The sequence below is a fragment of the Brugia malayi genome, assembly GCF_000002995.4.
Source record: "Brugia malayi strain FR3 genome assembly, contig: Bm_v4_Chr1_scaffold_001, whole genome shotgun sequence".
Lineage (NCBI taxonomy): Eukaryota > Metazoa > Nematoda > Chromadorea > Rhabditida > Onchocercidae > Brugia > Brugia malayi.
Window position 1 is genome coordinate 4,778,764 of NW_025062475.1, and position 12,113 is coordinate 4,790,876.

At 33.4% G+C, this 12,113-nt stretch overlaps 3 protein-coding genes across 4 annotated transcripts; 2 read left to right on the forward strand and 1 right to left on the reverse strand.

The window, feature by feature from the left end:
• Positions 1–447: 447 nt before the first annotated feature.
• Positions 448–5,452, reverse strand: Bma-gars-1 (glycyl-tRNA synthetase, putative; the record flags this gene model as incomplete). 2 transcript variants are annotated; one of them, XM_043076566.1, is made up of 16 exons in its annotated part: positions 448–552; positions 690–839; positions 944–1,075; positions 1,175–1,291; positions 1,526–1,604; positions 1,762–1,832; positions 2,098–2,313; positions 2,565–2,696; positions 2,870–3,115; positions 3,281–3,448; positions 3,524–3,622; positions 3,738–3,849; positions 4,052–4,193; positions 4,331–4,574; positions 4,726–4,848; positions 5,312–5,452. In XM_043076566.1, 16 exons carry the CDS (start codon positions 5,450–5,452, stop codon positions 448–450), a joined length of 2,277 nt encoding a protein of 758 aa, XP_042932500.1. The 2 variants fall into 2 exon arrangements, with proteins under 2 accessions (XP_042932500.1, XP_042932501.1); XM_043076567.1 differs by lacking the exon at positions 5,312–5,452 and having other exon boundaries at positions 4,726–4,749.
• Positions 5,453–6,273: 821 nt separating this feature from the next.
• On the forward strand, positions 6,274–9,607 carry Bma-rpn-3 (putative 26S proteasome non-ATPase regulatory subunit 3, putative; the record flags this gene model as incomplete). The annotated part of the gene is made up of 11 exons (XM_001896057.1): positions 6,274–6,406; positions 6,954–7,162; positions 7,242–7,400; positions 7,491–7,618; positions 7,814–7,946; positions 8,118–8,279; positions 8,418–8,532; positions 8,761–8,987; positions 9,091–9,227; positions 9,364–9,472; positions 9,557–9,607. 11 exons carry the CDS (start codon positions 6,274–6,276, stop codon positions 9,605–9,607), a joined length of 1,563 nt encoding a protein of 520 aa, XP_001896092.1.
• Positions 9,608–10,115: 508 nt separating this feature from the next.
• Bma-mrpl-32 (ribosomal protein L32 containing protein) lies at positions 10,116–11,331 on the forward strand (the record flags this gene model as incomplete). The annotated part of the gene is made up of 3 exons (XM_001896058.2): positions 10,116–10,311; positions 10,504–10,611; positions 11,063–11,331. 3 exons carry the CDS (start codon positions 10,116–10,118, stop codon positions 11,329–11,331), a joined length of 573 nt encoding a protein of 190 aa, XP_001896093.2.
• Between the last annotated feature and the right edge of the window lie 782 nt (positions 11,332–12,113).

Sequence of the window (12,113 nt, forward strand, 5' to 3'; positions counted from 1 at the left end):
CAGAATTAATGAAAGTAATATGCCAAAAGAAGCTTCAGTTCATTTAAAGCAATATTACGGCATATTTCAGCAATGACTATAGGACATACAGCTAAAAACTGACCATCGTTGACCTATAAAGTTTTACTAAATGCGTACATTGAAATAACTAGTGGAATTAGTCGAAAACGTTAAAAACATTGTCTCATTTTTCGGAATTTATATTGAGGCAGCCTAACTTTCTCAGTGATAACTGATTGTGCCTAAGTGTTGATTACTGTCGTATTATTTTTTCGAATTTTTTTTAAACCCAAAGCGATGAAATAAAACAACATAAAAGAAAAAAAAAAAAAACAAGAACAGAAAGTTAAATCACAGGTTTCAAGATAATTCAAGCAATTAACTTTGCCTCTGATCCCTATTATCTCTTATATACTACCAAAAACAATTCACAAACAAGTTTGGCCATTAAGCATCAGATTTTTGCTCAAATTTAGGATAAATCTGTTGTGCTTCGCTCCAAGACATCCTCTCGGATGATAAATCAGCAACGATTTTTCCAACATCATTCACCTGAATATATGCCAGTTTTTGCATTATTCCAAAATACTTCTCAAATATAAATTAATTGGGAATATGCACAGCAAAAAATATGAAAGTCAAACCAATTTATTATTAACTCTGAAAATTATGGTAAAGCATTAACAAACCTTTAGTCGAATTTGCTCCATTGTGATTGAGTAGCGCAAAGTTACAGTCCATGGTTCTGATTCCGATTCAAAATCAATCGTTATACCAAACGGTATGCCTATGGCATCTGTCCTAGCATAACGTCGACCAAGTGATCCACTGCTGTCATCCTTAATAACATCACTCTTAAAACAATTAAGAAAAAATTTAGTGGCCTATTAAGAGATCGACTTCAAATCTACTTCCAAATCATCACACCGTTAAAAATACTTACTTGTTTATAGCTCACAGAAAATTTAACTAATTCTGAGCGTACAGCATCCATAATTGGCTCAAAACGTGGATTCGATGAGATTGGAAGCACAGAACATTTGATTGGAGCAACAATTGGTGGCAGTGCAAAATACTACAAGAGGAAAATTAATAAATTTTTAAATAAGTGAAAGAAATATGCATCATACTGATATATAAGGAAATTTTATTTTCAAAAAATAAAAAATCATACCACTCTTTGTTCGTCATTTTCCCTTTGACGGAAAGAATGTTCCAAAACGCTATACATGATCCTTCCAATACCGAATGAGGGTTCAATAACTGATGGGAAGAATTCCTCAGTATACACCTACGATGTTAAACAATATTACGATAATTGTCAAGTTGAAATTGCTTTAGCCCCACTCCTTTGTTATGCTTCTCCTTTTATTTACATAGAAATGTACTATAAAGCAAAGGAAGTAACGAATAACTCAAGATTCCTTAAGAGACGACGAAAACTTAAGAGATATCTTTGAAAAAATATCTGATTCCTATTCCTAAAAAATGCAAAAGTCAGTAGATACTAAAATGGAAATATAACCTTCTTTTCGTATCTTTTAATGGTAATGTAATCTTTTTGCAATTCAACTTCTTTATCTCCACATCGAAGTTTCGCATTGCTGTAATTAGGTAGAACAGATGCAGAATTATAAATGGAATTATCACCGCAATTAGCTCTGGTATCACAATCTAATGTAAAGTGTTAAATAAACTGGACATATTTTAGAATCTACTGATTACTAGATACTAAGTCAGCTAATAGAAAAAATAAATTACCCCGCAGAAACGATCTCCTTTTCCAGCATCTCAACTTCTTCTAAAGTGAGCTGTTCAAGCCTAGTAAAGATCTGAAAGCTTAATAAATGTAAATCATTTGTTAAACATAAAGCATACCTTGTGTTTAACCATCATACTTTTTCTCAAATTTTTAGTCTTCCGTAAAAGATAAGGAAAGTTTCGAAACGACTTTAACGCATATGCAACAGTGTATTGAAAAAGCACGCAGGCTCTATTATTTTCAAACATACAGTAATCTAAAACATCAATGATTCCAGAAAAGAAAAATGAAAATTTTCCCCTACATAAGGAACGTCCCAAGAAATCAATAACCACCTGCTTCGCTTCTGTTTTGTAAATTTTTCCAATAACTGCCTTATTGGGTACTGCTTCAATAATCTGCACAACTTTTGGTTCACTGAGCACTTTCTCAGCTACTAGTTTCTCCCCCGTAGCTTTCGAATGTTGCGACAAATCATAGCATGCACGATCAGCTACTCCAACACATTCAATCCATCCATACGATGTCAAGATTTCAGCATCCCAGCAATCCTGCAGATTTATTAATAAATTTTGTTCCTTACTAATCAGCCATATAATAACTTCAGCTTCCAATCTTAGTGAGATTTCAAAATTGGAATTTACATCTTTATTTCATAACTAAAATGGATCACATATCACTGTAATAACTTATTCTATGCATGTCTAAATCATCGTGAACATCAAAGCATAATAATTGAACCACGACTAAAACTATCAATATGGACTTCTATCCTACAGCAGATATAAATAAATGAACTAACACAAGCATAATGAGCCATTTCATTAGCCAAATGCTGCCTAAATCGCAGTCTCTTTGGGTCTACTCCAACGCGCATCAAATATTTGTGAACTCGAACCATATAGTAACCAAGAGTTTCATTTGCAACCAACTTCTACAAACTTATTATTCCGAAAACAGCAGCAAAATTAATTTCCCCTGAACTACTTCATCTTATATTGGTAATAAAAAGAATTCAACAGAGCATGCTTTTAATACTACCTGTGAATGAGAATATAACTTCTTGCTCAAAGTAATACAGAAACTGTAACTAAAATCAAACCATACCTTAGCAACAGCGTTCCCAATTGGCAATATTTCTGCTGGTGCACCATCCATTTGATTACAACCCGAGAACAATATCAGGTTGTAATCCTTCACCCGTTCAAATTTTGGATGACTTTTATTATTCGGATCAACGAAATGCTCAATTTCACACATTGTAAATTCACGAAGTCGTATTAAACCTTGCCTTGGAGAAATCTCGTTTCGAAAACCAGAACCAATTTGGGCAGCAGCAAACGGTAGCTTACCCTTTAAAATCAAATTGGTAATATTATTAGTAGTTTTTTAAAACAATGACGATGCACATGAAAGGAAACTGTAGAACAAGGCAATAAGATTGTTTTACAAGGATAAAGACCAATAGAGCCAATTATGAAGTCAAGTGCAAACATCTAAGTCTAAAAAATCACAAACCTGATTAAATTCTAACAACCGCTTGAAATTAACAAAGATGCCTTGTGCCGTTTCTGGTCGCAAGTAAGCCTTCAGATCGCCTGTTGGGCCAATCATTGTTGGAAACATCAAGTTGAAAGCAATAGGCTCGGATAATTCATTCCCTGTTACTGGAGATTTGATGTTGTGCTAAAAAACTTGCTCATTTAATTTGAATAATGAGGAAATATCAATTATAATTTAGAAAAGATAACAAGCTTATACCTTTACGATGACATTGTGCATGTCTGCATCGTTAAAACCCTCCAGTTTCGCCAGGATTTCCTTTAGTTCCTCTTTAACACTAGCCGATGTCTTTGTATCCTGAATGAATTTTAAAATAGTTTAAAAATCCAGTGAAATGAGACTAATTTCAATTTCAGAGAACTGATTTCTTTAATCAACAAAAGCATGCAATCAAAATATCATTTTTACCCACCTCACATATTTTCTCAACGAAATTTTTGATCAGATGGTCAGCTCGAAAACATTCACCGGTTTTCAGATCTTTCACCATCCAGTCAGAAAATCGATCAACATGCCCTGATGCTCTATAATGAAATACATATTACTGTTGATGAGTAAAAACTTCGGAAAATAAGTCATGAATAGCAGTTCAAACTAAATATTAAAATTACAATTATAGTACAAAAGCATGAATAAATTAAAAAAAAAAGAAAAAAAAAAAACCAAAATAACTAAATACAGCAATTCATTCACTATTAATCAAAATGCAAGCAAAACAAATCTTACTTGAGAACATTTTCAGGAGTAAGTACTGAACAATCCAGCTCAAGCATATTTTCCTGAAGAACAAAATGATTTCGCCAAAGATTAATCATGTTCGCTTTCATAGCACATCCCATCGGACCAAAATCATACAATCCGGTCACACCTAAGTGTAGAGTGTTGTTGAAAAAGAATGAAAATGTAAACGCAAAATGGCAGCTTAAAAAAAGAAGAAACCCATCTTAAAACTGATCTATCCAAGTTGACTAATGACTATCAATGATGAATTGAACCCTAACATACCTCCATAGATTGCAAATGATTGATCATAAAAGAAACGCTGCTTCAATAAATCCTCAAATTTCAGCCGGTCAAAAAATGAAATATTTTTAGGTGCTAAAGCAAGTTCACGTTCTTCCAGTTTTTTCTTGCGAGCTTTCAGCTCATTAACCGCTCTATCGATATCCGTTTTCGGAGCACCTTTTTCTTTGAGAGAACGTATCAAATCACCAAACTCCTTAACAGCTGCACGAAGTGGTATAAGCTGCTGAAACGGGATAAAGAAAAATAAAAACGAGACAACTTCTATCCCATAACTTAACAGTATTACAAATAAGTATCACAAATTTATGCGATACTACCCTCTTTCATCTGATAAAGCCAATCATTGATATTTTTACATTACTAACTAATATTACCTCTTCAATTTCAGGTGCAGCCATATTATACAAATATGTTGATAAGCGCTCGCGATTCTTCTTCCCGAAATGATTTTTACGTTTCAACCGATAATCTGACTTTTTATCGCGATCACTCTCTACCTATCAAAAAGTTTTTTCATATATATATATATATATATATATATATATATATATCACGTAACCATCAGCAATAACGCACATAATAACGAAACTTGATTGACAATTCTCATTTTAATGTTCCAATTAAAACTGATCCCTTGCTAATTCAATTCATACCTTTCTTCCTCAATGAATAAACCAACCGGATTACTATTAACTTTTTAAGTGCATTAAATAAATTTTGCTTAATATTCTTCTATTGTTACTAAACTAACATTAAGGTATAATCCGTACTTTGTAATATCTGTTTAGATGATAACAGATCTCTCATCATTTTGCTTTTACCTTAATGTTAATTCAACAATAGCACAAGATAAATATTTAATGAATTTTAATACATATCAAACTATTAGTTTAGTTAGAAATTCTTAGTTCCATTCCCATCTCCACATGCATCATTAAGATAATATCACACTGAAATCACCTGACTGTATCGTTGGGAAGTATAAAATAAGCGTGCCAACGATATTATATCCCGACCAAACAACGTTTCACGACAACGAAGAAGACCAAACCAAAAAAAACTATTCATCGAATTAACCAATGCATCACATACACGTAACATGTACGTCTACACACTTTCCACGTCGCTTATGCTTGCACGTAATTCTAAGTAAAGGAATTTCACAGGTGTTTCAATCGAAATATTTTGATAAATTCAAATATGCATGAGTGATCGATCTTGAAATATCAGTGGAAACATAATAGTTTGAACGTTTCGAAGTAATTCAAAAACCTATAACTTAAACTAAAATTCAGACTCAAAACTTCAGTTCGAGTTTATGTTTCGTTTTCGTTATGCATCCAGTGAAACTTCACATCTTTTGACATTCTCTGGCATCTCCGTTCAAGTTGCTCCACGTTATATTTCGTCTTTCACCTCTCCGTCTGTCTCTAGGCAATGTAGCGAGTTGTTTGGATATGAAAACTGAAACAGTTCGATTATTCTTGACCAATGAATAATCGTTCGTATTGGTGGTGATTGGTATATTTTATTTCTTAGATGATATAATTGTATAATTCTTCTCATCCTACATTTTTAATCAGTTTTTAGCATTTCTCACATAGTCACTCATTGTAATGTAATGTATTCAACATTGACAATGCAGATTTTACTCGTATAGCATGCTGAAAAGTATTCGGTAATTTTTATAATTTAAATTTACGATTTTTTATATTATTAAACCTCCCACATAATTCTTTTCTTTATTTCATCGATTTATTGATATTTCCTCTGCTTTATATGATTCCTTGATTTACATACTCACTATTGTATAGTGCTGGTTAAACCTACGTCACTTTATTTTGTTCTGTGTTTTACATTATGCTATCACTTAAATGTTTTCTCTCCTTTTTTTTTTTTTAATAGGAAATATTTAGGGAAAAATGGTATCGAAGATGGAAATAGATGAACCAAAAGAGAATACCAATGACGAAAAAGAAGAAAGTGGCGATGCGAAAAGTGAAGAAAAAGACGACATGTCAAAAGTAGATGATCCTGATGCTGCAATCCTAGAAAGTTAGTATTGTATTATATATCATATCAGAAGTTTGAAGGCATGTCAGAAAGAAAGGAGGAAGAGTGACTGTACTGAATAAGTGAAAGTGGAGATCCGGGAGGTAGGAAAGCTGATGAAAGCACTGGGCAGATTGTATTTGAAAGTCTAGGTTTTTACGATAATTACTGTGTAACGTGAACGTGTGAAGTAGTCTGAGTCAGGAAGATTGTATTTTTTTCTCAGTCGTTAGATGCATAAATAATAAACTGATGGTACGGATGTCACAACAAAAAGTTACGCAAAAAAAGGTAAGACGAATGTGTGAGGATGTTCAAATGTGTTCTGCTGGACATAATTACTTAGGGACATTCTGAATATTGATACAAAAGGATGAATCCGATGGAATACTTTTGTGATTGAATCTCTAATTTTTTTTTTTTTTTTTTCAAAAAGCGGTAAGTTGTGTACATTGTAGAAGGAAATTTTATGCGTTATCAAAAAGTATTCTGAAATTTTAAAAGTCACTGCAGTATATACATCAATGCATTATTAGGAAATGAATTTCAGATCTGCGAACATGGTGTTCACAATTGGAAAAGGGCGAACTGCATGTACTCGCACGAATGATACAACTTTTGCACAAGACTCGAAAACAGTTAAGTGGGAATGTGCTTAAAAAGCTGATCACTTCACAATTGATGGCGTTACCGCTAATCCGAGATCAACTCATATCGTGGCTTCCGATTACTCCAAGTGTTTTTGGCCTTGTTCAACCGGTATATGCATTGATTTGATTCACTTCGTATCGCAAATTGGTAAAAGCAAGAAAAAAAAAAATCATACCTTATGTTCCAGATGGAAGTGGATGTAAGTAAAGGTGGACGTTCACCACGACCTACTAGACGTTCGGGTGTTCAGCCATGTATTGCTCCGCCGCCGGAAGTGGAGCTTTATATTCACTTGCTTGTCTTGCTTCATCTTGTTGATCAAAAGAAACTAGAAGAAGCAGAAAAGGTTTCACCTCATTTTTTTTAAATGTTGCTTGATGTTTTATGCTGTAATTTTTTCTCTCTTGAAGAGGATAAAATCAGCTTTGTTTTCTAGTGTGTGGAAACGTTAATTGAAAGAATTGACTTTCACGAGAAACGTTCTTTGGATTCCATTGCAGCGAAAGCATTCTTCTACTTGTGTCTCATTTACGAAACAAAGAATAAACTCGACCAGTTAAGAGCGTAAGTTTACTAAGCAAATTGAAGTATATGAGTGACTAAAAATAAGTTTCAGTAGAAATGAGTATTATTTAGGTGTTGAAGATGCAGGATTCTTCAATATGAAGAGGAAGGGATCAATTTGGAAGTGAGTTAAATATGTCGAGAATTTTATCCTTTAGTATTTCTCATCAAGCATAATAAATAACTAGCTTTTAGTTATCTGAATGGTCGTCTTCGGACAGCAACACTTCGTCGACAATATGATTCACAGGCGGTGTTGATTGTCTGTCTTTTGCGTGCCTATTTGCTTGGAAAACATTACGAGGCTGCGGCTATGCTTGTTTCAAAAGTTAGTTTCTTTCGTCACGAAGCAATAAAAGAAATAAAAGGATAAAGATCGTCGAGATGAGTAAACGATACAAAATAAAGTTATGGAAAGTTATTTTTTAAAAAACAAAAAAAAATCTTAAAACTTTCATTTTCATAAACGTAATAAACGTAAAAAATGCTGTTTTTTAAGGTGACATTTCCGGAGGGTGCGTCGAATAATGATTTGGCACGTTTTCTTTATTATCAAGGTCGAATCAAAGCGATGCAGTTGGATTATACTGCTGCCGCCGGTTACTTCATGCAAGCAATTCGTAAAGCTCCTCAGGATGCTGCTATAGGTTTTAAGCAAAATGTATGAACACATTTTTTTTCAGAAAAAATGAGTATTAGAAGAACAAAAAGCATGAGTCATAAATTCCCTAAGTTTCTAAATTTCAGTTTTCCATTAAATTTTTTATTCGAGCAACGATTGTTTGAACTGAGCATTTAGGTACAAAAATGGATTGTTGTGATCAGTTTACTACAAGGTGAAATCCCAGAGCGATCCGTGTTTCGCGTGCCAATATATCGAAAAACACTAGCGCCGTATCTCGAACTTACTCAAGGTGGTTTTTCCATGCAAGTTTAGGCAAGAAGTAATTGTGGATCCCAAACATGTTTTATGTTTTATGCTTCTGGACGTTTGTAGTAAAAGCTGTAAACCTTAATTTTTTCAGTTCAAAAATTAATATGCATTTTTGGCAAAATTATTCCACAAAATTTGATTCAACCAAGATTGTAGCTGTGGCGGTTAAATCTTCTTAGCTTGAAGGAAACGGATTGCTTTCTTTTAGCTGTTCGTTTGGGTGATTTATTGTTATTCAACAAAGTGTTGAACAAACATGCAGTGCATGTTTTTGGACCTGATGAAACTTTGACGTTGATTGTCCGTCTTCGGCAGAATGTTATCAAAACAGCACTACGTCAGATTAGTACTGCTTATTCTTGTATATCAATCAAAGACATTTGCAAAAAACTACTCTTAAATAGTGATCAAGAAGCGGAATACTTGGTAGCTAAAGTAAGTTTGAATTATTTTCATATTTCTAAAATTTTTCCTGCAAATCTTGAATTGTTGTGGACTTCAGTCCGTGGTGGTTATTGCCATTATTAAATAATTACAGGCAATCAAAGATGGCGGTATTGAAGCAGCGATTACATTTGATTCACAGAATTCATCCGAAAGATATATGCAGTCGAGGGAGACAGAAGATATTTACCGTACGACGGAACCACAAACGCATTTTGATACCCGTATTCGGTAATGAATTTTAGGAGTTGAAAAGTTTTCGAAGACCGATGTGTGACCATTTCTTAGCATACGGTTATTAAAAAGTGTTCTATATGCGCATTTGGATTTTGTTTTGATGAGATTTTTCATTACTATGTTTTTTTAGTTATTGTTTGGAACTGCACAATCAAGCAGTAAAAGCATTACGTTACCCGCCAACAGCTGGTAAAGGTGTGGTGGAATCCATTGAGGAGCAAAGAGAGCGTGAACAGCAGGTGAAATATGTGTTATTAACCGTGCCGTGTGAATATTGAAGAAGTTATAAAATAATGAATAAATGAAATTTGTTGTACTTTCAGGAATTGGAGTTTGCGAAAGAAATGGCTGAAGAAGATGATGATGACTTTTGAGCAAACGCTTGATATCTCTTCTATATTTCATTCGTATTAAAAAGAAATTTTTTCGAATAAATTAATGTGAATTTCACGTATATCAATGTTACTGTTTCCATCACCTTGTTATATCTGAACAAATGAGGTACTTTCTTTGATTTCATTACACTATGTGCAGTGACATCAAGGAACCAGTGTCTGTGAAGCTGCAGAAGGAAAAATTTAGAAAAAAATGGGTTAATTCGAATGACCATATTCTCCGTCTTTGTTTATCTTGAAGTGTAAAGGAAAAAATTGAACTCTCAAATCGCAAAAGCTTTGTTTGTGGGTTGGCTGGGTTCTCAAGTTTCATGAGATGTGGTGCGTTTTGCAGAATTAAAGGTTTTGTCTGGAAATTTTCCTTCCCTGTACTTTCTACTCATGGTTAAGCTACATGCATTTTTTTCTTTTCATTTACACCTCTGTACTGTAGAATTCAATATTTCGATGATCCCATTGATGTTTTATTTCCTAATTTAGCTGATTCATGCAACATTTCAAACAATATCTTACGAGATATTATACATGGTTTCGTCATAGCAACGAATTAGAACCAACGTTTGCTTTCTGTAATGATATTTTGGTGCAAAATGTTGATGGCGCTGAGCGCTTATGGGATATTCAGGATATCGTCAAGAAGTTCCGGTTCGCGTGGGGTGTGCCGAAAATTAGAACTTGTCAAGGTTTGTATTGTTCAGTTCCGATTTATATTCATCGACTGTTTTCCGTCCAGAAAGTTTCAGAATTAAGATAAAGATGTCTAGAGTTTTTATTTTTAAATGAAAAATATACATTATTTGTTTGGTCTTTTAGAAGACCGTATTTCATAGATTAAAGATCATCGATCTGTATTTTATCACTTTGGCTTTTTTCAGCGAAGAAAGTGACACGTAAATTTGATAAGCATAGAACGTTAGAACTCAAAACGAAACTAGTGACCTGTCATATTTGTGGCAGTTATCATGATTACGACAAAATATGCGGTAATCGTGTTTTATTCAATTTTTCTTATAGTTTTTTTTAGCTACGGTAAAGTTTAGTGAATTCTTAAAGTAGGACATCTTTAGATGCATCCTTGAAGCTGTTCTTTTGGTTTGAAAGCATTCTGAGAATTAATTTATTTTTAATTAAAAAATGAAATTCAATAACAGATGCTTTTAATGGAATCCATTATATTTATAGATCTGTGATGTCTCATTTTATATGTTATGGTCTGAACATGAATGCTGGGACATAATAAAAAGTGGGACAAAGTAGTGTAATATATAAAGTAGTATAATTCTGCAGGGAAATTAAGAACTCTAATCGACTACAGTATTTTAGTACAATTAATTCAAGTTTGGGATGATGCAAAACTGTTCAAATCGTGTATTTTATGAAATGGATATAGTTATTTAGAATTCAAATTGCAATTTCATTTTGATTGAATTACAGCAACTTGCTACAAGAAAATACAAGAATTGACCAACTTGATGAAATCCAAAATTATGGCCTACAATCCTTATATTGGAGAAAAACAATCAACAAATGTGAAATTTGAAGATGATCCACGTCCTGACTCCAGTGAGACAGACCAAAATAATGAAGACGCTAAAGTTTCGACCGACCGAACAGAGAGAAAACGAATTGTTGAGTTAGGAATTCCACGACCAACATGGTTTAAGCCCAAATTTATAGACAATTCTGTTACGAGTAAACAGTAAAGGCAATGTAAGAAAAAAAAAATAGTTGATTTAACACCACATTCCCAAACATTTAGAGAAAGTCGTCGTATAGATCGCTCACTTACGACTTAAACATGCATGAAAATATTTGAATATTTCGTTTTGCATTCAACAGTTCTGCATCCGGAACAAAACTTTGCAAGAAAGCTCTCCGATGCTTCAAATGCAAGATTTACTTCCGCATTTTTATTTTAACATAATTCATAGTCGGCTATCGTTATTGGGACCGTTTGATCTCTATGCGCCGCATTTGTGGAGTCAGTTAAGCTGCATGCTGAACCAGAACTATTTACCCCAAGCATTTAATATTTTGCACAGGTCTACAAGCGTGATCATAAGGATTGCATTGCTAGCATTATTATAACGCTACTTCTCGTAAGAACTTCAAAAAGTGTCCAATTAGCTGTTTTTGTGGACTAATTCGTCTCAATTTCTAAAAATTTTTGTACCGCTTACAATGAACATCAAAACAAATATCACTGCGTTTTACTTAAAATAAAGTTCGTCAAGATTCAAATAATATGCAAAATAAACAATGCAGCAGCCAGTGCATATATCAATAACAGCAATAAATATGAAACAATACTATATATGAAAAGATAGAGCAAATCTGCTTTAAGTACAACCCATAACTGATAAATAATGAAGATAATACTGATATTGTGGAATCATATCACATTGATGAAACACACTCCAGTGACAACACTGCTCACTGTTATACTAGAAGAATATCACATGTTGCTAGAAGCACTGATAGAAAC